The sequence below is a fragment of the Cyclopterus lumpus genome, chromosome 19 (genome assembly GCF_009769545.1).
Source record: "Cyclopterus lumpus isolate fCycLum1 chromosome 19, fCycLum1.pri, whole genome shotgun sequence".
In the NCBI taxonomy this organism is placed as follows: domain Eukaryota; kingdom Metazoa; phylum Chordata; class Actinopteri; order Perciformes; family Cyclopteridae; genus Cyclopterus; species Cyclopterus lumpus.
In genome coordinates this window covers 5,768,957-5,795,710 of record NC_046984.1, presented here as the reverse complement: position 1 = coordinate 5,795,710, position 26,754 = coordinate 5,768,957, and the positions used below count along the sequence as shown (strand labels likewise).

The 26,754-nt window shown below is 43.4% G+C and overlaps 2 protein-coding genes across 3 annotated transcripts; one reads left to right on the top strand and one right to left on the bottom strand.

Moving 5' to 3' along the window:
• Positions 1 to 1,269: 1,269 nt before the first annotated feature.
• On the top strand, positions 1,270 to 11,540 carry sh3bp1 (SH3-domain binding protein 1). 2 transcript variants are annotated; one of them, XM_034558287.1, is made up of 18 exons: positions 1,270 to 1,553; positions 3,314 to 3,356; positions 3,611 to 3,715; positions 3,805 to 3,881; positions 4,205 to 4,316; positions 4,572 to 4,648; positions 4,771 to 4,858; positions 4,951 to 5,019; positions 5,126 to 5,216; positions 5,304 to 5,440; positions 6,184 to 6,295; positions 6,935 to 7,016; positions 7,103 to 7,183; positions 7,290 to 7,403; positions 7,877 to 7,974; positions 8,775 to 8,946; positions 9,059 to 9,402; positions 10,463 to 11,540. In XM_034558287.1, the coding sequence occupies exons 1-18, from the start codon at positions 1,504 to 1,506 to the stop codon at positions 10,759 to 10,761; spliced, it is 2,151 nt and encodes a 716-aa protein (XP_034414178.1). In that variant the 5' UTR covers positions 1,270 to 1,503; the 3' UTR covers positions 10,762 to 11,540. The 2 variants fall into 2 exon arrangements, with proteins under 2 accessions (XP_034414178.1, XP_034414179.1); XM_034558288.1 differs by having other exon boundaries at positions 1,289 to 1,470.
• Positions 11,541 to 11,702: 162 nt separating this feature from the next.
• Positions 11,703 to 21,964, bottom strand: cdc42ep1a (CDC42 effector protein (Rho GTPase binding) 1a). Its single transcript, XM_034558290.1, has 4 exons — positions 21,854 to 21,964; positions 17,931 to 18,041; positions 14,706 to 15,691; positions 11,703 to 13,416 (listed from the first exon to the last, which is right to left on the bottom strand). Exons 3-4 carry the CDS (start codon positions 15,175 to 15,177, stop codon positions 12,713 to 12,715), a joined length of 1,176 nt encoding a protein of 391 aa, XP_034414181.1. The 5' UTR covers positions 15,178 to 15,691; positions 17,931 to 18,041; positions 21,854 to 21,964; the 3' UTR covers positions 11,703 to 12,712.
• Between the last annotated feature and the right edge of the window lie 4,790 nt (positions 21,965 to 26,754).

Genomic DNA, 26,754 nt, shown 5'->3' with positions numbered 1-26,754 from the left:
AAAGTGACAAGTGTATTTAAAGTGAAGAATTAAGTGATGTGCAGGGTAGGAAATCAGTGGGGGACCCGGGCTCTGGGTGAGGGGTCAGCTACAATCTTTCTCGCTCGCTTCAGGGTCCTTGAAGCGAACAAGTCCTGGAGGGACGGCAGATTGCAGCCAATCACCTCTGCACAGCTGATGATGCGCTACAGTCGGCCCTTGTCCTCATTAGTGGCTGCAGCGTACCAGACGGTGATGGAGGAGCAGAGGATGGACTTGATGACGGAGGTGTAGAAGTGCACTGGCATAGCTAACGGCCCCTAAACACTATATAAGGGCAGGAGGTGTGCAATGCAACTCTGGCACATGCCCAATAATTAGGGGGGAGGCTGTAAAAACTTAAAATATGTCATTTACTTTTGATTATGTGATATTCCTGAATTCTTATTTTTTTTAACTCTTTTTTTCACTAACCAAGATATTTTTTTAAATCTTGGTTAGAGTGCTCTTGACCGCTCGTAACATTTTCCTATCACCTATGAGAAGCTAAAAAAAACAAGAAAAAAACCCGGTGAATCCAAGAAATTATTCAGAACTTACGCGATATGAACACATTGTGGGTAAGAACAAAAGTGGGATGGCGTTTCACCAGAAGCACTCGTGATGCTGTCCTCCATACAGCTGACTCAGCCTGTACTGGTGACCAGGTGAGCTCCTCCCATCACATCCTGGATAAGTTGAAGTTTAACAAGGACTATAAATGCTATTTCATCCTTCATTTTAATAGCTGTTTATTGATTACTATACAGTGATATGTGGGGGTGAAATACTACTGGGTTTGCTAAAAGCCTATAGTGCACAATAATAAAGAGTAAAATAAATATCAGAAAATGCCTTAGTTCACTTAGAAAGCTTCAGAAGAGCAACAGTTAAATAAAAGTAGGTTTTAAGAAATGCCACAAACAGCAGCATGGACAGGTTCCTCTTTTGGCCTTTTCACATCCTTTTAATTGTTTAGCACACACTGTTTGCATTTACAGAAGTATGTCCTAACCACTGCCTGCCAGAGGTATATTTTAAAGCGTATGCGTCAATCTAATGAGATGTAAATTTGTCTTATTACCATCCAGGATTATTACATGTATGTATCACTCTTTGTTGTCTGGAAAACTGCATAGGAATAACAATATGCCATCACACCTCTAAACAACCAAATGACCCACTGTAAACACACAGTAGATGTGGAGTGTCGTTATTGGATAACCTTTAAACCATAGTGTGACAGTGAAATCTCTCTTCCCCCTCACAGACACCTCATCTGTGCAACTTCCTCATTCACTGACTTGTGTTCGCTGTGACTTAAGAGCACCAATGAGGAACACTGAGGCGCACAAAGGCAACGACCACAGCTCCTTGTCTCCCTGATGTGAAGTAACCGTCTCTGGGGGAAGGATATCTTCGAGGGGCCGAGCAGGACGGAGGAAGGTGCAGGTAAGGAAAGCGGGGTCGGACTCCACAGCCAGCATGCTGCGGCAGTCCCTGAGCATCCTGAAGCAGTTTGGCTCTGCGGCAAAGTAAGTGCTCGACTGTGACGCTCATCTCCTCTGGTTGTTTTTTTCTGCATTTAAACTGTCGTGAGCACATCGAGCCTCTCACATGCACAGCCAACTCGAGGGCCCTCGAGAAGTTGGGGGAACCCAAACTTGTAGGATTGGATTTTGGTCTGATGGGGTCGATTGATTTGAACTGCTTGGTGTTTTTTAAAAGTTCCACTTTGTGACTATTAAAAGAATCCTCCTTTTATAAATACAGAGTTGAATTCATAAGCAGCGCTTTGAGGTGTTGCTACTGCAGGTTCCTTGGTCCTGTATGACCGGCAGCTTATGGAGACTAATGCCATCAGTCTTTACACAGATGTTGCTCTAAAACAGACAATGGAGTTAGCGTGGGCTGCCTTCACGACTTGTGCAACCATAACACACTTTGTTTTAGGGTTTTTATTTGAGGAAAATGTTGAATTTGAAATAAAACTTTGTAACAATAGAAAGAATTTGTTGCAGCTTTTTGAAAATAGACATTTTAGGTGTCACGTTTCCATGTGGTTGACTACCTTTGACTAGAGTGTGTGTGTGTGTGTGTGTGTGAGATGCTGCCGCCACCTCTGACGCACTTAATAATAAACCTGCGTGCATCTGCAGCAGTGCAGCATGGGCTTCACTTACCACAGCAGCACCAGTCAACAGTTTGTCCTGACACTGGGGCGAGCGTTCGTCGGATGAGACAAACACATTAAAAAAAAATAAAACACCTGCGCCCACTCAAAGTATTTACATGTGCTGCATGTCATGTAGAAGAATTTTAAGTTTGACGACACATTTATTCTGATACGTCAGTGGGATCAGGGCGCTGAACAACACTGTTAGGAGACAATACACACCTCCGCAGACACAAACACACACACTTGTACTTTCCTTATGAAGCATGCAACACGTCTGCTCACATGCTCTGGTGTAACTGTGAAATCATTGTTTTTCTACGCCTCCAGAAAGAAAAGTTTAAATGAGAGTTGGAGTTAAAAAAAAAGAAAAAGGAAGTCATACCCATTGGGTAATGCTTCTTTTTATGATTTGAAATGCCAGGTGCTCACTGGAGGGCATAATAAACTAAACCCTGGAGGTGCTGCTGAAGGCTCATCTGACCTCTTTGAGAACTGGGTTGGGCTTCCTTTTGGCGCTCGATGTTCTCCGAGCCGGCAGAGAAGGTTATTTCACCTCTCTGTTCAACGCCCGTGTTGGTGCGCCGTGGTACTCAACTCAACCGCAGCGGTTGAGTTGAGTACCACGGCTGCACTCCAGGTCTGGGTCCAGGCCTCAACGCATGAAACCACCAGCACATGAAATAGTTTCTTTGTTTTTCATCGGGATTAATATAAAGAAAGCATTCGTACTTTGTGTGAACACAGTTGTTATTCATCATAGGCAATCGCAACTTTTGAAAGATTAGATCACTTTATTCCTTTGTCTTAAATATGATCATTAGGCAACAAAATGTTCTTATAACACTCATTTCTGTCCGAAACATCATGCCTGTGCACTCTTAGGAAACCCTCTATAAGTGCAGCTACATGTCCTCAAGTGTGTTTGTCTCACGACAGGACAAAAACTAGAGACGTTTATTTTATGATGGAGAATATACAAATATTCAACATGGTTGGACGTATGCTTTTTGGTTTTCTTGCCGTGAGTTGGTGAATAAAATGATATTTGAGAATCAAAGTTGGTTTTGACATCCGGGTCGTTTACCTTATAACCAACTCAACATACACTTTCTGCAGGTCACACGATGCCACTGAACTTCTACAGGAGGACCTGGTTGTGGTGAGAAAAAGAGCAAATTCTACTGTGAATGAACGTGTTTTCAGTCTCACATCAATCATTGTTAGAGCAAAATCTATGGCACACATTCAAATTCATGAAAGTCGTGATGACAAGCGCCACTGAGCACCACACCATCGAAAAAAGAAAAAGCATTTCCACAACATGCATCGTGTTGAGTAAAAACCACAAGTTAGTGACGCTATAAAAAAGAAAAAGGGGTTAACAGCTCATCGCGGGCGTCTCTCTGACTGAAGGTGGAGCAGCGGGTGGAACCGGCCAAGAAGGCGGCTCAGGTCCTGCACAAGAAGCTGCAGGGCTGCATGCACAGCCAGGCGGGCCTGGAGGCTGAGAAACGAATGGTACCACATTGTGTTGCAGCCACGCGGACACATCCCAAAAACATTCGACCGGCTACTGAGCGCTGTTTCGTCTGCTTCTGTCTCTGCAGAAAAAGCTGCCTCTGATGCTGCTGTCCGTCAGCATGGCAGAGAGCCTCAAAGACTTTGATGCAGAGTCCTCGATCAGGTGACGTCCATCCCCTCACCCCCTCCCTCTCTCTCTCTCCGTGAACCTGAACTCTTGACTGATTGCAGTGTTGGCTGCTGTCATGTGAAACCCTCATGACTTCAGTTTTCAGTTCTGGATGAAAAGGAAAGAGGTTCCCACACACTGTTGATGTGATCTGACAGGCTGCTCATGTCTTTCATTTACACCTGGGGCCATAGTTTTTTTTAGTCCCTAGATCCGAATGTAAATTTGTTTTGATAGTTTTTAGTTTTGACATCCATCTAATATAAGACAGGAGTTGACCGTGTGTGTGTGTGTGTGTGTGTGTGTGTGTGTGGCAGGAGGGTGTTGGAGATGTGCTGTTTCATGGAGAAGATGCTGGCCAGCATGCTGGCAGACTTTGAGATGAAGGTGGAGAAGGAAGTTCTGGAGCCACTCAACAAGCTCAGCGAGGTGAGAATGTCTCGTACCGACTCGAAACCTCCCGTGACCTGTGTGTGACGACAGCCGCACGACATCCGTACCAGAACATACACAGACGGACGGCGGTATCGGATTGCATTGTATCGATCGGGTGTTTGTGTTAGTATGTATTCATCGAGAAGTGTAAAGTAGGCACATGAGTCAATGCCTGAGTCAACGACACAGCAAAATATAAAACATTGATATTGAATCGCTCTTTCGCTCATTGTTTTCTTTCCCTTCCAGGATGATTTACCAGAGATTCTCAAGAACAAGAAGCAGTTTGCAAAGCTCACGACAGACTGGAACAATGCAAGAACCAGGTGAGTCACAACACCAGCGTGGGACAGTTTAGCCGCCAACAAAATAACGAATACAAATTGTACTCATTTCTCTCTCTCTGTGTGTGTGTGTGTGTGTGTGTGTGTGTGTGTGTGTGTGTCAGGAGCCAAGCCAGCACTGGTCCCCAGGCAAAGCAGGATGGGCTCAGGGAGGAGGTGGAAGAAGCTTGGAGAAGGTTGGAGAGCATCAAGGTAGGGATGTTTTCTCTTTCAGCCACCACGGCACCTGTGTAATCAGTACGGTGGCCTTGACCTCTGACCCCTCTGTATCTCTGTCTCTGTAGGACGAGTACTCTGCAGATCTGTATCACTTTGCGACTAAAGAAGACGACTACGCTAACTACTTCATCCGCGTGAGTTGCAGTTGTGATGGCTCGTTCTTTTTTTCTTCTTTTCTTCTAAAAACCTCAAATCTAAACCAAAGCCACAAATGTACCGCTCTCGTTTCTCCATCCAAAGCTTCTCGAGCTGCAAGCGGAATATCACAAATATTCACACGAGTTCCTGAACAAAAACATCAGCGAGCTCAAAGAGAATCACAGTCGACAAGGTTGGAAGTTAGTCCGCACCAGTTTGTCTCCTGCGCTGCCGTTGGAGGAATTTCTGTTCTGATTTCCTGTGTGTGCTTATTCGTCAGCGCCGCTGCTCAGCCTCTCTAGTCAGAGGGTTTACGGGGAGCCGCTGCTCTCTCATCTGTCTCAAAGCAACAGAGAAATCGCTGCACCCATCCAGGAGTGTGTTCACATGCTGCTGAGGACGGGCATGACTGAGGAGGTAGGACTGACAGGAGGAGACTACGCGGTGATTTAGTGATCATCGACCGACATGTAGCCTCACACTAGCCATGAGACTAGGAATATCAGGGCAACATGTTATAGCCAATCTTGACTGACTGACACTGCCATGCCGCTAGCGTGGCTAAGAGGCAGGTACTCTCTGCAGAGTTTGGCTCTTAGGTACAGTAGGTACTTTATGAATACAGAAAGAAAGAAGAAGAAGAAGACTTGTCTTTTCTTCACACTGTTTTTATATACAGTATATATATTCACACACGCAAACAGGACCTATAGTCCTGCAAGTGTTGGGACTGCCTCACAGGATGATGCCCTGAGCAGTTGGGGGCTCAGTGCCTTGCTCAAGGACACCTCGGCTGCTATCAGTCCACGCTCCGTACTTGGTCCGTGCAGGGGCTTGAACCAGTGACCTTTTGAATCCCAAGCCAGGTCCCCACAGATTGAGCCACTAATAGAAGACTACGTTTAATTTGTTCTTAGTCAGTTGTAATATAAACAGTAATGATACATCTATACATAACTACACTTACATATCTAATATGAATGATGTGCAGATGCTCAGGCAAAGTAATATGTGTAATTTTTCATGCAGTAAATTGAATCTTTTGCAGGCTGTATTTGACAAGCACTGCTCTGGGCATGGCTGGTTTTAACTGCAGCCCTGAGGATTTCCCCTACAGTCCAATGTAATCTCTCTTTGTTTTGTTCCTCCTCGTCCTTCAGGGTCTATTCCGCCTGGCGGCCGCCGCCTCCATAGTGAAGAGGCTGAAGACCTGTTTGGATCACGAGGTGGTCGACTACAGCGAGTTCAGCATGGACCCTCATGCTGTGGCCGGTCAGGATCTTTCCACTTCTTTTTGGTTAGATTTCCTCTGAGTGTAGTTTGAGTTTCTGTTGTGGGCACTCTTCCTCATCTGTTCAGTCAACGTGACTTTCGCGCCTCATTCTAACTCCCCACTTCCTCTTCTGTGTTGAATCCAAATACAGCCACTGTTGCAGCTTCAAGTCATTTGAAAGGCTTAATTTCCTTTGTGCTAGAGACTCTTTAGAACAGTAATATATAATAATAATAATAATAATAATAATCCATTTAATTTATATAGTGCTTTTCTAGATACTCAAAGACACTTTACATTATACACCGTAGACACAGCTACGGGGAGCAATGCAGGGTTAAGTGTCTTGCTCAAGGACACATCGACTAGGGCGGGGATTGAACTGCCAACCTCTTGATTGAAAGACGGGCATGCTAACCACTGACCCATAGTCACCCCACATAAGTCTTCATAAGTTGAGAAGAACACCTACTTTAAGTAGAACAGCAAATATCATGGCAATATTTGAACATTTATGTATATATATATACGCACACACACTATATAATGTATATATAAAATGGGCTATTTATCTATATGTTTTTATTTGATTAAAATCTAACAACACAACAATGGGTTCTCTGAATGTGTTGTGACAGGAGCTTTGAAGGGTTACCTGCGAGAACTTCCCGAACCTCTAATGACCTTTGAACTCTACAATGACTGGTTCAAAGCAGCAGGGTATGTATAATATCTACACTATGTCATTTTAATTTCTACTCCGGCTTAAAGTCCGTTCTCGTTGAATTAGATCTCTTTCTTCGCAGGGAAAAAGACCCGACGGAGAAGCTGGAGAAGTACAGAGTGCTACTGAAGAAACTGCCGCCAGACAACTACAACAACCTCAGGTGTGTTGGCCTCCTCATCATGGACATTTCTTTTTCCCCACAATCACATACTTCCCTATGACTTCCTCCCTTTCATACTTGTTTGTTTCCTCTTCCTGCCCTTCAGGTATCTGGTCCAGTTCTTGTCTCTGCTGTCTGAGCAGCAGGCTGTCAACAAAATGACACCCAGCAACATTGCCATCGTCCTGGGGCCCAACCTGCTCTGGCCCCGAGCTGAAGGGTGCGTAGTGACCCCATCGTCCCTCTGTCTGCACCCTGCATGTACTGTTACCATACTCCATTCACACGTTCCCCCGTCCTGCCTGCTCTTCCTCTTTCGTCACCTTTGTGTCTTAATATTATAAAGCGACGAGCATCGGGGACATATTTCATCAACCGGACCCGCTGGTCACGTGGAACTGAACCGTGGCATCTTGTTAACAGATGGTTGACTAGGCTTTATTATTAGTATTATTAGTTTCTTTTTATTGTGCACACAATGCAGGAGGTGCATGTTTGGTTTGCTGAAATGCTCTCAGTGGTTACACCTAAATGGGCAGCGTATTTTCCTCAGTGGCACTTCATGGTTGGAGAAAGACACTGCTTTCATCACACATTATTTTTCATGCACACATTTGACCAGAGTTGAAGTCACCTTATTCTGCAGTCCTTGTCATCCTTGTCTGTCCCACATCTTCGTCTTGACCTTTTTAGGGAAGCTGCTCTGTTTGATATGGCGTCAGCTTCTTCAGTCCAAGTGGTGACGGTCATTGAGCCCCTCATTCAGTACAGCTGCAGCCTCTTCCCCGAAGGTATGCCAGCAAAGATGTACGCTCTGCACGTGACATCAGTATTCTTTAAGCCTTTAAGGTTTATTAAAACTTGGATTTCAGTCTTTTAGATCGGACAATTTGTAAACATCAGGCCGGATTAATAAATGCTATTGACTATTGACACCACTTTCTGTGTATGTATTACTTAGTAATAAATAATTAGTTTGTGGTAATGCCCAGATTTCTTAAGGAACATGTACCGTATAAGCACACAAACTGTAATAATACAGATTTTAAAATTAGATCTGAACACTTCAATACACAGGCTCATTATTCTGTATTGATGCACCTTAATGTCCCTGTATTTCTTTTATATTACCAGACAGTATTACCAAACATTTCTATGTGGCTGTAAGATGTGCATATTAAACAGTTTTTTTTTTTGTTGAGATTTTTATATTAATTGCTTATTTCTTCTTCAAATATTAAACTGCTAATCTGAACAACTGTATGTGGAGGTAAAAGCCAGCAAACACATTGGACAGGAAACACTAACCACTACTGCAAATAAGTTAAAGTTGGACCAGGAAGTCTGTCTGTAAACTCTGATAAATGTTTAGGTTTGAGTTCTTTTTCCAAAAACATTTAGCTGACATTTGGGTTTGTTTAAAACTTGTCTGATTGCACCTGAAAGATGTCAGTAATAAAGTCCAATGATGTTATTACCAATGGGAAAGATGGCCAGAACTAAAAAAATAATCTGGAATTATTATTTAAATGAAATGCTGTATATTTGATGTATCATTCATAAATGTGATTTTTATTCTTGTTCTGTTTAGCTGTTTCTTTTGAGATCCCAGAACTTCCCGAGGTCCCGGAGGTGTCCATGCCAGCCGCCGTCTCCCAGTCTCAGATCTCAGAAAAGGAGAAAGTGAGCAGATCAGTCTCGTCCTCTTCATCCACGGCCTCCTCCTGCTCCTCTTATCACCTCGCTCTCTCAAAGACAAACAGGTACCGCTCTGTGCTATGTGTGTGCACTAGTGGCTCCAAATGGCAACAAGAGGGTAATGATTTGAAATAGTTGGATCTCATTCCAGTATTGTTGTGTTTTTCTTTCCATCAGCACAGCTTCTCAGGACAGTGTTGGCTTCTTCCTGGTGAAATCTGGCTCTGTGAGTTGCAGTGGCACCTCCACATGGTCCAGCCCTGTTGCTGACACAGCGGCACCAACGCATCAAAGCTCAACAACCAGCAGCTCAGTCGATCCCAGCCCTGTCGTGGCCATCAACACTTCGGCCGCCTGTGGCCCAACGGCACTTCCGAAAGCATCGGGATCGGCGGCGAACCCAAGTCAGATCAGGAGTCCCACTGAGAAGCAGTGCTCGGATCAAGGCCAACTGGAGTCCATTTCAGAGGCTCCTCCAGACTCCCCAAGAGCTTTTGTGACGATCACCTCACCATATAAACGTAAGTCCAATGTGTCCAATGGCTGTCCAAACCTCAAATGCTTTTGTTTGAACCAATTATAACATCATTATGACATCATCGTCAGAGCCACAGGAGATATGTCATCTGTTTTTACAGGCTTGGTAGTTCTCCTCATGACAAGTCAACTGAACTATGTGAATTGTTGCAGTGCCCCTTTAAGTGGCCCACGCCTCTGTTCCAACAGAAACAGCAGCCCCCTTCATTCACTTTTATTTTTGGGCAGAATAACATCACATCGTCTGTCTATTAGCTCTATTGTGTAATATCCTGTACAGATTCTTTACTTCTAACCCGTTTCCTCTTACAATATCCAAGTGGTGGCTTGTTCGGTCAAGCTGACAGAGAGAAAATAAATCTATTGCTCTTGTTGTAACAACTGGAAAGTACACAGGAAACAGGAAGTCTCATACCACTGACCAAAACATAAACCTCCAAGGTAATGCGTCATCTCTCACATTGTTGTAACTGCCTCACTCACAAGCTAGAGGCTGAAATAATTTCCCTTACACTGTAAGTCTTCCCACCCTGATATGTTTGTCTGACTACAAAACTGATTTTCCAAACACAAGTATAATTAGTTTTTTCAGGATTGTTTTTCTCACACGTTTTAGCAGCCGCCCGTCAGACAAATGTCATAACTTCCTTCCTTGAACTTGAAAGCAGAATAGTAGTTGTTTTAACACTTAAACAACACCTTTTTTGTTTTTAGGAAATTACTTTAATTTTTTTACATTTAAACATTTTAATTCTTTTCTTTTGAGGTATTTTAAATTGTATGTTGAATATACTGCATCTAATTGTTGCATTTATTTGTTATCACATGTGTCTCTAATTATGTAACTTTTCCTAAACATTGACAATTACAGAATAATTATGCTAAAATAATGCAATGCTAACATTTAAAGAAGAGTCGTAGAGTCAGCAAACTATGTCAGTTACACGGAAATATCTTGAAATAGTTAGCTAACGTTTCCCACCCATAATCTGTTTGCTTTCAGATAGCATCCTTATAATCCCACTTTTTCTTCTCACCCTACAGCAAAGAGATCTTTCAACCTGACCAAAGGTAACCAAGCTAACGAGCAGTTGAAAGTTCAGTACTGTAAACCCAGACCCTCAGTACCTCCAAAGCTCCAGGCCCCTCCACCCACCAGGGCCCCGGCCCCCCCGGCCCCGGCCACCGTGGACACAGCAACCCAGCCGACACCCGCACCCCGAGCTCAGTCGGCCAGCGTTAACAAGCCCCCTCCAAAAAAGCCTGGACGCAAAGCCCCAAACTGCCCTCCACCACTTCCGCCACCACTACAGGGAAAAGTGGTTCCTTCTTTAGCACAGTGAGAGAAATGCAGCATGTGGATTTTCTATCCCTTTAAAGTACACCTCCGACCGCAGCACACCTATCAGTACCGCTGGCTGTGGTCCGGGGGGAAACGGGTTTAAAACTGTCAACAGAGAGGGCGGTAAAAGGCTGCTTTTCAGCCCCGCTGTTAAGTTACTACTTAAACATCTTAGGATTTCCATATTGTCAGTCTGTGTTGTATCTTTAAATATTGCAGCTTAAAGGTGCTTAATATGCGATTGAGAACATTACGAGCTCAACGGCTCTCAACATGGCGACAGCTGAGCCAGCGGCTCATAGCTAACGGTGCTAACAGCCGAAGAATGCAAACGAGGGCCAACAGTGCTGACGGAGCGAACCCGAGGGGGAACCGTGGGGTTGGAGCTACGCTTCCGCCACAACGCCGACGCCGTTGTCGGTCGGGACGTTGGTATCATCTGTAACCGCGGAGAGCAGCGCAAAGCGCGGCCGACTCAGCTTGTTCAACGGAGCACGGAGAAGCTTGGATTACCACGTGCATAGAGGGAGAGCGGCTTTATGCTCTGCCCGGTGGACATTGCTCCACTATATATTTACTTAGCAAATAGTTATTTGCTTCTATATTAATGCTCTGAATATTGTGTCTCGCAACTTTACTTCACTTTTGTTTGGACTATAAATGTTTCTGTAACTAGCTTCATTTATTTATTCTTCAGGTACCGACACGCTTTATTTCCCAAAGTAAAGTCTTTCAAAACAATAGCTCCTCAATAAATTAATCAAGCCACCCGGAACCGTATTCCAAGTGCTGTTTGAGGTGTTTGTAGGGGGATTTCTGTAATTCATGTGAGGTTTAATGTAAATACAAATGTTTAACAACCACCTGAAAGGGGTTTTGGGTGGAAAATTCCTTTCAACTGACTTCAAATCTTAAACTATGTACATAAATGCATCTTCAACCTAATTATAAACAGCTTTATTGTCAATTTATATCATTATAATATATAGTTGGCATTGACTGCAGCATATGGATGGATGTGAATTGCACTATGTACTAGGTGCTCATACTGTAAGTACATATTTATAGGAGGTCACTTAATATCTTCATGTACAGATGTATAAAAGAACATATAAATGACAATTCTTAAAAAAAAAAAGAAGGTATACAGGAGTCAGACTTCATAATCATAAAAGGTGCACGGAGTCTCTCTATAGAAGGTCTGCAGCATTAAAACAAAGCAATTAAAGGGTTAAGCTTTAGTTGCAACTAGCAAATACCAATATTACTTGTCATATCCCATCAGTCCATGTAGTTTATTAACTGAGCTGTTTGGTTAATCTAATGAGGCCTGAGATTCCAGAACTTGTATTTCTCTTCCCTTTTTGTTTCCTGGTAGTGTATTCCTGAGTGAAAGGAGCTGACAAGAGATTGTAAGGAGACCTAAAGGTTGTGATTCGATTGAATTGATGTTATTACTCCCCACTTCCTCTCTCATTAGTGACAGAATCTTTTCCCCTCGCAAGTGAGGAAGTATGAAAAAGCTTGTGAATGACAGGCTTTGTAACTTCTACATTGTGTAATGTTGGAGGCTCTTTTAAGACGATCTACATTCTCTGGCACATCCTCGTGTTCCTTGCCTCCTCTTTGTTTCAGTCCTTTTTAAGTTTCGACCTTTCGCAAAAACGCATTCTCCCTCTCTGTGCTGGGCTTGGAAATGTGTAGCATCAAGTCTTTCATTCCTTTTAGATACATTCAGCGACAGTTCTGCATCACAACTGTACATCCTTAACGCCTGACTGTACAAAAGTAAAGGATCCAATACAAAGCATCCTGGATTGTAGTTTTCATGGTCATCCTGTCAAAAGAGCCAGCCTTGTTGACCACAACAAGATGTTAGATGATTGATTTGATTTGGAATTACAGAGAAGTCATACATCAGAGACAGGTTTGTAGTGTCAAGCTATCTCCACTCAGACTTTGATTTCATCCTCGTCGTCCATGTAACTGTAGGCCACTTTGTTCTTGGGCTGGCTGATGGTCATCATCTCTGACTCCGCAACCTCCATCCTGCTCTGTCCCTTTGAGTGGCTGTTATAGTGACGTGCGAGCACATCTGCAGCACACTGAAACCGCTCATTCTCCATCCCTAACCTAACTCGTTCAGGAGACCCCATCGCCACATCGGGTACTTTATCAGAAAGCCCGACGCCGTTCCCCTCCTCTTCCTCCCATTCGGCCCCATGCGGGCTCTTCCTGCCCCCGCAGTCCTCCCTCAGCAGGGAATCCACGTATGAGATAGTAGCCGAGTCCATCTCTGACCCCTCATTGGTCAACCCGCACGCTGACCCCGCCTCCTCTCCCTCCCAGGCGTGGCCATGCTCCTCCGGGTGGCCGTCGATCAGGCCGAATACCTCACTCATGAGGGAGGGGCCGAGGTCAAAGGTGAAGGTGTACAAAGACGTGAGGGAGGAAAGGGAGTCGGAGAAGGCCGTGGCAGTGGGTTTGGGGTCAAAGGTCATTATGGAGGCGGAGCAGGTGGATAAGATGGTGTCAGTAGGGTCGGTCAGAGAGCCGCGGTGGATATTCGTGGAGCAGGAAGTGGGGAGGGAGATGGAAGGCTGCTGACGCTCGGAGCGGGAGAGACGAGGCAGCGTGACGAAACCAGACTCAAGACCTGAGGAGAAGACAGATGTTAATACACAAATTATGTAGGATGTACGATATATATATATTTCTCTAAATACAAAATATATTTCAGATTTTTACGGAGTCACATGGTTTATCATACAGTTCCAACAGGGGGCAGTGTACACCCATCGGAGGACATCCTGTCTGAGGATGACGAGTTATTTGGCTGTGTGAACAGTGAATCATCTGCCTGAACGAGTCACACACTCACACACTGCCGTCTTCATGATGACCCAAATGGCTAAAATTACCGCAGCACCTCTCAATGCCAGCCCGTAAAGGGCAGAGAGTCTGGAGGTTTTTATTCGTACCACCCGAAGAAAACTGCGTCTGACTTCACAGAGTAACACACTTTAACCAGAATGCAGGAGAGAGGTAACCAGTGGCACCAGTCTATGGAGGATTTTGTTGAATGAAAACCCAGCCGACTCCCACCCGTGTCATAATGCTTAATTACTGGAGAGTGAAGTAGCTCCAGTTATCGCTACAAAAGTGCATTTTGAGTGCATTTTGTGATTAGTGATAAAAACGCTTAAATCCACATACACATCACACACGCACACTAAAGAGGAGGCATCAGCTGTGAGTGTGATGTTTATTTGAGCCTCCCAGACAGCTTGTTACCAGCTCTGTCTGGATCTCTGTTATCAGTGCGAGCTGTACTGATTATGAACCAAGGTGACTCATAAGGACATCTGGGTCAAATCTGTCTAGATTACTGGGTACAACCGATGGATGAGTTTCACTCATTTAATTTAAATCTTAGCAACTAAGGATTTGGTGGTGCATTTATCTTAATCCTTGAATGACCAGGCAAAAATAGTTGACATGACATCATTTCAAAAACAATGATGGCGTTTTATCTCTCAGAGTTAAAGAGCAACAATTTTCGTTCATTGTAAGGGAAAGAAATAGTGTAAAAGACAGACCAACAAAACCCTCAATGCACTACCCACAATGCATCTTGTGGAACTTGTGGAACAACAACGTTGGGTTCCTGTTTCCTGTTTTTGATCATAAGCACTTTGCTTACAGTGAATTTATTTGAGCATTTTTGCTTTAAACAGCTGAACCAAAACTGTAACTTTGGAAAACCAAAACAACTTTAGCGTTTAAAGATGCTAAAAAGCTCTCAAACCTGAGGGAGAGTTGGTTAATGATTTTCTCCGGGTTCGTAACTTTGGCTGACCCCTTAATACACATAGTGGTTTAATCAGTTGTTGATGTAACATTTTTGATTATAGCAGATACAATTTTCTTTTTGAAAGAACTCACCATAAGAGCTTTTCTTCTCCTCTGGCGTGCTTTTAGAACTAGGAAAGAGCACTTTGGTGGTGGGACTCCCATTTGGCATATCCACATCCAGCCTTGGGAGGGAAATGGCGTTCTTGATGATGGGCGAAAGGACGGGAGGTGGCGGCGACAGATCCTTGGATCCTCCTGTGGATCGGTTGTCAGAGCCCCTCCTGATGTGACGGAGCGTCCTGGAGAAGAACGCTCCGATCTTGTTGTCAGGGGTGGAGATGGAATCCGTTTCCCCATTGTTTCCATTGGCGGTGCCACCGTGGTTGCTGAGGAAGGAGGTGTCCCCGAACACATCGCCACCGCGGCCCACGTGCATGGTGTGGCGGAAGTCCCCCAGAGGAGGGCTTATCATGTCCAGCGTGAGGTCGCCTTTAAAGCGGCGCTTGCTGTGCGAGTGTGAGACCAGTCCTTTTAGGCCTGACAACTTTTCCTGAAGATTCATGATCACAAGAGGTGAATGACTTAATATTTCAAAAAAAATCTACTTTAAACAATGTCTGGAATTGCCTTTAATCCCAATGAATGGTAAAACGGAATAAGTTAAGTTGAGCTTTTCTCCTCTTAGATTTATGTCAAAATGATTGACAGTTCAACAGTCCAAAGTCTGGACCGGAAAAAGCTCTGAAAGGTTATTCCAAGATCTTGAAACTGTAATTTCTGAAAAGTTAAAACTCCAGGTCTGCAGAGCCAAATAGTTCACTGCAATATTATCTCTGTTTATCATATGGAAGCCAAACTCTGTCCCCCTCTTTGTAGGGCGTTGTTATGCATAGCTGGCTGAATTAAACGGCCATAAATCGAGGAGAACACTGTGCAGTTGTGTTCCTGGAAGAAGCCCAACCAGTTGGAGTGTGGTCAGCTCGCCTGGTTTCCCCCGCTTGCCTTGGGCTTTGTCGACATCAGCTCAGAAATAGAGTCCAGCTGCAAGCGGTTCTGCGGCCGCACCGAGGAACCATCTATTGAGCGGAAAAACAGGGAAAGAAACATCTATCTTTAAAATGTAGACTTGATTTTGAGGGATAACATGTGTAGTTTATTCTGTGGACGTTGAGATTCAGTGAGAGACAACGGGGCTTTCCTATTCTGAATATTGTGCGTAAACTAGATCTGGTGTCCGCAGGTTTTTTAAGATTCCAAAGGTCCGATGGTCTGGAACCATCTAAATTTAGACCACAGTCACTCCTCTGTGCAGAAACCAAAGACTGCCTCTCGTCCAGAAAATGGGTGGACTTTCAGGGAATTCCTGCATCCATCTTGTCCTGCTTTGTCTGGCATGAAGGTTACACAAAGTTCATTTTACCTTTCACTGAAAACACTTATCATGCTTTTAAAGCCAAGTCATTCAATAGGCTTATATTTGTTTACAAACAGGCAAAGTATGCTCAGCGAGACAGGGAGAGATAATAAAAATGTCCTGATAAGAAAATCGCTGCTGCTACTTAGCTGTAACCTACTGCTAGACTGCCAGTTTATTGAGCCCCGGCACTGTCAACAGGCAGTAAAAGATCATTAGTCAATTAATTATACTACAATTAAAATTGAGCGTGAAAGGAAAAAGTTAAGTACTTTTTTAAATGATCCAATAAGTTGGTTGAAAAAATCTTTGACTAATTTACCTTTAAATTTCATTGGCTCAATTTATTTTTCAACTTTTTTGGTCATTTATCTAGTCCTTGTTTTCCTCTTGCAACTATTTATATGTACATGTGTTTATGAACAGTGAAGCAATGAGAGCATTGTGTGGCTAGCTATCTTCACTGAAAGCTACATATAATTAGCAGCAGCTTTTCCAGCTAGCTACCTAGCTGAAGCTAACTGTTGCGCAGGTAATATTAATCATCCATATACTTCAAACCTCTGTAGCATTACTTTATGAAGTCTCCTAACAGTAGTTAAAGCATTTTAGCCGTTAAGGTAATGCTAACAAAGTAGGCTAGCTAACGTCAATTACAATTCTTGGACACCATATTTGCCTATATTACCTATTACCATTATTTGCAGCCTCCTTGGATGTTAAAGCTGTGTATTTATGTTTACGCTCCATTTGAATGATATGATATGATTATATTATTAATTGATGCATTTAGTTATATTTTTGTCGTTTTTCTGGAGATCCATATACCGCTGTAAGTCGGTAATAAAGGCAGACAAAGGAAATTGGCCTTTTCTCATGTGTTGTTCTTATGCCAGCAGAGTAATGGATATCCAATTCTAAAATATTTTGATAGCATGAAGCAGCCCTGACATGGACCTCTGGTTCTCTTTAAATCTTTCCACTGCAGCAGCTAGATGTCGGCGGGCCTCCCACGCATGCACAGCACCGTCTGGCTTCATTAATGACCTGCTATGGTTCAAGAGATGGGGATTGCGTCAGGTCCAAGGCAGCCCTTCTAATTTGCTGCTGACCGCAGTCCCAGGCCCTCCGCTCCACTTCCCCTGGCTGGCGTTTTAAGAGGGGCATCTGGGAGCGCAGGGGGAGGAAGCACAGCACATACCAGCACTGAGCAGAGCCATATCAAGGCTCACAAAGGGACGCCAGGGACCAGTATACCGAGGTGTGATGTTTAATCTAAGATGGCGTGAGCACGCAGGGACCTTGTGCACATTTACATGAACTGCGCTGAAGCAACAGGTCACCTCTGATTACAACTCCCCAGTGACAGCGGTCACAGACATAAATGGGTTTCTGCTTTTCACAATAAGGGAAGTAGTTTGTCATGTGTATCAAGGTTGAACAAAAACAAACTCATTATAATTGATAACCTGCAGTTTTACAGGAATACAAACCATGAATTACTCTGGCTGTGTGCTTACGGAAAGCTCTGGTGTTTTGTCTTTGTCTGTAATCCCGTTGAAGACCTTTGACCACAGCTCAGAGGGGGTCGCTTGCTCCGACTCCTCTTATGTATCTGGAGCCTCCGGGCAAAGCTAATTTATCTGCACATATGCTTCTATCCCTCCTCTCTGTGATCCTTCTTTGCACTTGCTACTCTGTTAAAGTCACACAAATACAGCAGCCAGCACCCTCAGGCCTCATATAAAATGGCCTGAAAAGCGGCACAAGAAAAACACAACATTTTGAGTCTTAAAAAGGTAATATGTTTAACACTGTAATCCCCGTAACACCCCGCCTGCCTGCGTGTTGGATATTAGAAAATAATAGGAGACCTCTCGAAAGGAGGGATTTGGACGTACCCCGGATTATCTCCTAATCCTTCATGTTCGCTGTTACCCCCGGTAGGGCGTCTGTTTTGGGCGAGGCTTGGCTGCTACCACCCTCGTAGGCTGCTCCTCTGGTTCCGATTCCTGTCATGGAATAAATAATATACAACGTGAGCTTCAGGGAGGGAGAGAGTCAATTCAAACCGAAGCGAGGAAGGCGGTGAGGAACGAGATGTGAGGGGAGGAGGCCAGACATGATAGACAAGAGAGAAAAGAGTCAGATACAGATTGTTAGCTCTTTTTTCAACGCTGCCCCAGACAAATCTGGACAGATATCTCAGAGATGGTGACAGAGATAACTACATGAAAACTGGAGAAACTCAGTAGACGAGACTCAATCCCTGTTGATGGGGAAACTCTTTTCTGTTACGTAAAAAAAGCAAAAAAAAAGTCCATCTTCCTGCTGCAGCTCTGAGTTGCTTTCGTTGGGCAACTCACCATTTTGGTGCGTTCATACATCACAGACGGGGCTCAATACAATATTTCCATGTCACTACATACAGTATTTGCTTGATGTGGCTTTGCTGGATATAAACCAGAGTAACCACAGTCTAATAGGAGCTGCGTGTGTGTGTGTGTGTGTCCATGCGTGTACAAACTCATTCCTGAGCAAAGCATCGGTCGGTGGGGTTTCTCTCTCGATTACGACCAACAAACATCCTTCTTCTCAACCTCGGCGCTGATTGCAACCACGTCTTCTCTTTAATCGTGTCTCCTTTTGTCCTCGCTCTCTCTTCCTTTTATACTCACTTTCCACTCATTCTGAATATGTTCCTTTCTTTCCTCTGCTCCCTGCTTCTGTTTTCCTTTTTCTGTCCCTATTTGTTTTTCTTTTCTTCTTCTGCTGTCCTGCCTCTCTTTGAGCGTCTTGACTGACTCAGGAAGGCCGAAATGGCTCGACTAAAACCGCTGTTGGGCCCACACACACCCTCATTTATCTCACTTTTGATGGCTTTAACTCAAAAATGTTTACTCTGCTCACAAAGTGATGGACTTTGTGTTTTATGGCGGGTCTTCCCCTCCCTTCTCTCTGCCTCTCTTCTCATGTCCTTCACTCACTAACCCCGCTAACCAGGTGAACAAACATACAAGATAAGGCCACATTTTTCGGGCTTACTCTTTGACTTTCAATTACGTTCCTATTTTCCCCGTCCATGCTCAGCCTGAATCCAAGCAAAACACAGCTACACTTCCTCCTCAGCCAAGAAAACATTTTCATGCTCCAACAAATATCCATATATACTCTCCGAGGCTTTCTGCTTCCTGCATCTGCTGGAACTGGCAGTCCCAATTTGTCCCCTTTGTTGCGTCTCTATTTCAGTTTATATGTCTTCTCTGCTCATACATAAACTTGTTTTTCTTTTACTCACACTTGCATCCCCCGCTCTTCATTTGATATTACAGGTATTTAAAGGAAGTTTTAAAATGGCCAGTTTAACTGTTAGACACAGCAGCCAGATTGCCGCGTGTACATGACTGATTGTATTGGCTCATTTTATATGTCCAGCTTTGTAGCCACAAGTTTTTAAAGGAGTAGTTTGGCATTTTCTAAAATATATTTGATTGCTTTCTTGCCTACATATGGCTGGTTAGCTTAGCACAAAGACTGGAAACAATGGGAAACAAGATACAATGTTAATTAGTGAGCTTTAAAGATGCTGGCAGTATGTGCTCGAATATTTCTTTCGAGGTGTTGGTAGACGAATTGTTGTTACTTTTGGACAGTCAGGCTGTTTCACCCTGTTTCTTGTCTTCACGCTAAGCTAAGCAAAGCTAAGCTAACCAGCTGTCGCTACATATGTTGTGTACAGACATGAGTGATTTTGATCTTTTTATCTAACTCTCAGCAAGAAAGCAAGCAAGTTACGGAAATTTGCTAATATTTTGTTTGTCAAATATTGATATTGGCCTCAGAAATCCAAAGTCCAGTATCTGTTGGGCTCTACAAGAGATCAAACCCTCCACACATACACACCATGTTGAGCATGATTTTGCTCTGGAATATGAGCAACTATCATTAAACATGAAGCGTAGGACCAACTGGTTTTGTTCTTATCAGGTACATCGACAACGCTAAAGTTTCATATCGTATAGTTTCAGGGAGAACAGCTTTTAATATAACTCTATAACCGTCCACATCAATGGAAAAGTTCACATGCAGTCAAAACGTTGGATGACAGCCAGACATGACATATCTCTTTAAAAAGCATGGTGGCTTTTTTCACCCACAGTCAACTAACATCTGTATCTGAAAATATCTGAAGTGAGTTGCTAAATAGTCCCTTTTTATGTTTGTTAACAAGGAGCAGCGGTGACCAGGAGGCTGTTGATAAATCTGTCTCCCAAAAACGTGTGTTTTCCTTTACTGGGGGGATGTCGGACCATCTTATTAGATGAGTGAGTTGTGACCATTTGGTGGCGGCAGACAGTGATGGAGCAGTTTTCCCAACACCATCATCATGTGTGGCAGAAAAAGAAGAAAAAAACCCTGTGGTGTGAAAACAAATACAGCAGCTGGATTCAGAGAGTTCTCACCTAGCAAATAACCCCTTCCTGGTTGGTTTTGCGTCAATGACACCCAAAGGTCACAAAAGGCCCCCCCTCAGAGGAATGTTGAACTCAGGTAAAAAAAAATGTAAAAAAGGAAAACCACAAGGGAATGTCTGCACTCATTTACTTCATCAAGTACTGTATCATTAGTGTAAATAATATGAGGGGGATGTACAGGAAACATATTACATGCATGTGTTAATCATCTGCTGCTGGCTGAGCTGAGTGCATCCAGGAGGCCGACTTCGAAATATCAAAGCATGTACTCAAGGAGGGTATACTGTACGCCTACTGTGGGGAGACTAACTGGGGGAATTACAGGGCCAACATGGAAAAGTCACAGTCCACTGGTCCACAGTAAGGAAGACTGATTTCATCAATGCATGTATTGGATTTTGTGGTGTTATCACAGAAGCTGACTGGCTTTGTTGTTGTTGTATTGATCGCCACTGTGTGTGTTTATTGGCGGGCTTTAGCAGACCAACAAGCTCTTTAATCAAAGAGTGTGCGTGTGCGTGTGCGTGTGTGTGTGTTGTATTTCGCATTTCACATGGTGGCCTCCCTCATGGCTTGCTGGCAGGCTCTAGGGGTCAGAAGGCCACTGCCCCCAACTTGTAATGAGTCCAACACTGTGCGGCCTGTTTGTCTCTACGTAATTAAAACACCTCAAGGCCACCAACTTCAACTTCACCCCGTCATGTTCCACTGAATCAGATGCACATCTTGGTAATGCCAGTGACATGTATTGAAAAATTGATAGATCGTGTCGTGCAACTGCTCTAATTACAAGGCAGAGCGACGAAAAATCAAAGCCGTAGCAGAGTTTATTCTGACCAAGAATATACTGCTGCTGAATATAAACACGGAGCGGAGCGGATTGAGTTTCACGTCAGACATCCGAGACGCTGGCAACACTAAAAACAACTTACACTATGACCATTAACAGTCAACATTTCAATAGTATTACCTTATCTGAAACTAAACCTAATATGTTTGCTTTCTTTCTCTGGTCAGCAGGAGGCTTTTCACCCCAGCAACTTTTAATTCATCTCTATCTTCAGTATTGGAAATCAAGCAACATTGCAAATAAGTCATCACAAAATGTGCAGATAACATTTATAGCAAAAGTCGGTTCTTTTTTTGGCTATTCCCTCTTCAAACAATATTACTTATCTGAGGATACAAATATCACAGTAAAAATGGATGATTGACAAGGCATTACATTATACAGATAGGCTATCATTCAACATAAAGTACTATAAAGTCCCACTTATCACTGAATCATACAGACTCATTGGGTGTTTTTCTGAGGACTCACTTCAAGTCAAAGTGGAACATAAACTCACCGCAGGAGACCTCTCGGGTCCGGTTTAATTATCTCTCCGTCCGGAACGTGTTAAGGCTTCGTGCGGTCCGAGTGAGCCGGTGGTGCAGCCGGACTGTCCCGCTGGAGCGCTGGGTGTCCTGAGCGGTGCAGCCCGGAGGATGAGGAAAGGGGCGGGCCGTCGGTCAAATACCAATGAAACCGTTAGAGAGCCGCACACCGGGAACTCCCACAGCTCACACTTCAATTAGATGTCTCTCTCCATACAACATGGCTTGTCAACACGGCATTGAAGCCACAAGTAAACACGGCTTCTGTGTCGCTGTGACATCATGGCTTTCATAGCCGACTTAACTTTATGATGTTAGTTAGTGCTGATCATCAGACTGAATCAACTCCATTTAAACTCCAACATGTCTAACACAACAGAAATACAACGGTAGCTTTTATTATAAGCAAGCATCTGCTGATAATATATGAACAGTTGTGTGTGTGCGTGTGTGTGCGTGTGTGTGTGTGTGTAAAATTTACCAAAATGTATACAGACTTTAATATTACTTCTATTGCATATAAATTAGCTAGCCTATAACATAATAGGCCTAATAAGCCTAATAAATAGCTTTAAGTGTTCTCAAATATTAACCAACACATGGGGCATGTGGAGTTGTATGCATATATTTCATGTTTTAAAACCAGGAAAGTTTTCCTCACAGTGGAGGCTCAAAATTGCATGTTGGCAATGTTTCCATGTAACTCTTTCGAAACTGATACTCCTTGAAACCGTGAATAAAAAATGACGTCAGTTGGCTGATGTTTGGGATGATTCAACTCAAGTAAACCAAAGTTGAGTCTAGGGAGTCATTGGACTAATGGCTCACTAACTGCTGTTTATAATACAGTGTGTATTTCTCTCTTAAGTCTCCATTCACGATTCATTCATGAATTCCATTTGAGCAAACACAGTAAATCCACATTACGACGTTTACATCAGAGGGATGAAATGATTTTCTTCCACTCCAGACCTTTTTGGAGGTTTATGCTGTTAAGGTTAGTGGAATTTAATCTCAGCAGATGCAGCTTTAAACGTCAGTTTAATGAACTGCTCTGTGGCTGTCTGCAGCAAAGCTACATCTAAAACTCAGAGATCTGCTGTCATGGTGTCGTCCCATAAAGTATACGTTCCTTGTATCCGCCGCTGACCTGTCCAACAGGAAACAGTGTCTTATCAACAGGAACAGAAGCATCCTTACGCCGGCCTCAAAGGCTCCTAACAGCTCTGTCTGTCATTAACGCTCAGAGGTGGCCTGTAAGTCTGCTAACACACAACACCACCCATGACACCGCAGCCACATGACACCCCTTGGCACCACATGTACACAAACACAAACACACACAAAGACTGACAAACTCACACGTAGGGAGTCGGAAGTGAACACAATAACACTCTAGCTGGAAAGCCGCCATCCTTCACTGTTCAGACAACACCCTTCCTCATCTTCCTCATCTCACAAGACTAATGTTGTTTTCTGTTAACTCACGTTAAAAAAAAAAAATACTTTTCTTGATTGGTTAATATTGATATGTGGATATTTTTCCAAATATCCACATATTTTACAAGACGTTTAAGGATGAATCCAGGATACTTCCTCCTGATTGGCTCAGAGCATTAACATTTTATTAAAAGGCCACTTTGCTTCATTTGAAAGCGATCGTGTTCAATCAGTAGGTTTACCTCACATCTCCACAGCGTCTAACTGTTCATTCCTCCGCTTGAACTACATCTCACACTGATTTAATTTTGGGGAATTATCTGTACCGTTTGTTTGTTATTTGCATTTTCAAAATGACCGATCGCACAAAACCAAGTGAAACGTGTTTACTTGTTCCTGATTGGTCCAGGATGCCTGCAGGCTTTGGGACAACAGGTTTGCTTGTGAGCCAATCAGGATCCACTTCTTTTTTTTTGGACTGTGACTTCAAATGTTTCAGTTTTAATTGTTTAGTCATCCCTTTCATTAGAGCCTCAGCTGATTCATCGGTTTGTTAGGCTGAATGTCCTTTAAGCAAATACACTGTTTAATACACACCTCTAATCTGTATATATACCAGAGGGCATATGGGGCTAAGTGTGTGTGTGTGTGTGTGTGTGTGTGTGTGTGTGTGTGTGTGTGTGTGTGCGTGTGTGTGTGTGTGTGTGTGTCAAAAAGCATGTCTGTATTTGGCTGTCTCGTCTCCACTTAGGTATGCCCACACTTCTTTGGAGGGCTTTTCTGTTCACCAAACCTTCTGGCTTTTGGCTCAGTGGGCCAAAATAAAAAATGAAAAAGCCACCCAGTTTCCAGTCAGAATCAACAAGCTCTTTTTCTTACAGAAAATAAAATGTTTGTACTGGTTCACATCAGTTCTCGTTAAAACATTCCACATGACGACCGCAGGCTAACACCTCAGAATGCAAGTAAGCAGCACAATAAACAGATATAAGTGTGTTTGTCTAGTTTAAAGAAGAAGGCAGAAAATACACAAAATATGGAACTGATACTTCTGACAAGTATTGTATGTGTATGAAAAGCCTACTTATTCCTCTTTACAATAAACAACCTCTGTTGTTGTCCAAAAATGACTAAAACATATTGATCAGCACACTGTTGCACCGGGTGACATGTTCCCTCATTACCATTGACCTGCATGGCACTCGTAGTTGGATCCATTCCACATACACCGCCATGGTGCTGTAAATACTCACTAAAGCACCACTTCTGTATTAATCCCCAGCAGAAAATAGATCCCAACAAATGCACAACATAATCCTTTTTTGAGTTACTTTTGATAAAATAAGGAAGTCAGAAAATGTTGAAAAACACTTGGGATTTTCTGAAAATAAGAAAACATATATAGAATAGACACACATTGTGCACTCTCACCTTGTAAAGTGAACATGTTTGGATGTCTGATTCATTACTTGTGGGCAGCTTTTAAGGTTGCCTTGGTAGGAGAGGTGTTTGTGGAGTAAATGAGTCCCGTTGGAGTAGATTTTCATTACGCCGTGACTCTTATGATGAAATCTGTCTGTTGTTCGTCATGCGTTTTGAATGCTGTTATCGTAGTTGATATGTTATCTGTATTAATGTCAGCAGTTTTTTAAGATACAAGAATACATTGTGTTTGTACAATTGTAGACGAGTGTGGAGGCTGACTCTAGTGAACTGTTTCTTCTTCGCGTCACTAACTCCGTGGTCTCGTCCGGTCCTCTGTTGTCTTTCTCAACCACCTGATTGACACGTCTTGGCTTCACACTCAAGTAGATTCATACTTACATTAAATCTCTGTTTGGACCCGTTGTCTTGATTGCCGTATTTCATTTGAGTGAAAATATAATTTTGGTAGATCTGCCGAAACACTTACTTTTGTTCTTTTTTTTATAGCCCGCTTTCTCAAGCATCTCATCCCTCTTCTGCCTCCCTTTTTATTTCTTTTGCACAATCTCAAATCCTCGTGTCCATCTCTCTGTTCCTGTTTGCTCACTCCTCTCTCTCCCAGGCTTTCATTGCATCCCTTCACTCCATCCCAAGATAAACAACCTCTGTTCTGAGGCATGTCAGCTATTTGTTCAAAAAAGCTCATACGTTTTTGGATGCCAATTCGGAGCCGGGTCTCCAAAGGGAGGCAAGATTTTAAATTTAGTGCTTTTACACAATCTCCCCCTCTGTTTTCATTCCATTTCTCTTTGTCCACGCTGCTCTTTTTTTTCTTTCCACCTCTCTCACGACTTGTACATCTCTCACTTGAAACTTGGTGATTGACGGATTTGTGAGTTTCGACACCCTCTCACCTTCAAGTTTGACCTTACGTACCTCCCATTACAGCCATATGAGTCGTACAATCCCCTGGTTGTTTGTTAAACGCTGATATATTTTCTGTCAGGAACTTTCATCACTGTTCTCTGATTACCACACACAGGGGGGGGGGGGGGGACCGAACATCAGTTCTCATGCCTCTGAGCAGCCTGTGTCAGGACCCGTTGAGAGTGCAATACACACTTCAGTGACTCTGTGGCAAAACACTCCCAATTTGGCATTTGCTTATCACCGAGTTGTTTGGAAAAGCATTTTTTTTAAGTAGACGTTTCTCCAGAATGTTCTGTTCAGTGCCGAGATAAAGAGAACTAGTACTCCTCTGGTTTTTGGTCCACACATCTGTGGTCTGCAGACGTTCAAGTTGTGTTGCATGTTCTTCTGCCAGCCAAGTTCTTAAAAATTAAATATGTTTTCCTCACAGATTACATTTTTGTTTTGTCTTTTTGATTTCAGTGTTTATCGTATTTTCTGGAATATTTCCCTCCTTCACAAAGTGTGTGTGTGTATTTAAAATGGGTGGAAACACAATCAGGTTCGTCAACACGCACGCACGCACACACGCACGCACGCACACACGCACACACACACACACACACACACACAGTGACCCGATGATGTGCACTGACACACAGACTATGATACATTTCTTTTTGTTCCATAAAAACACACACAGACAAAGAGACCCACTTCTGTGTGCGACCTGCTGGTGACACATGCTGAGATCCGCTCCTTCTTCTATCTCAATGCACGCTCTCACACACATACACATGCACACACACACACACACACACACACACACACACACACACACACACACATACACACACAGACACACACACACACATGCCTATGCACAACAATACAGCGGCTGTGTTTAGACTGGGCCATTATCCTATATGGAGATACAGATCACTGTTTTGCTTTCCCGAGCATGATGAAGGGGTAATTATATCCAACCAGAGGCAACACGACAGAGGAGACGGGAGAGAGGAGGCGGGTGTTGGAGCACAGACCCACAGGCTGTTTTTGGTGTCAAACTCTTTTTCTATGGCCACCAGTGGCGGTGCTG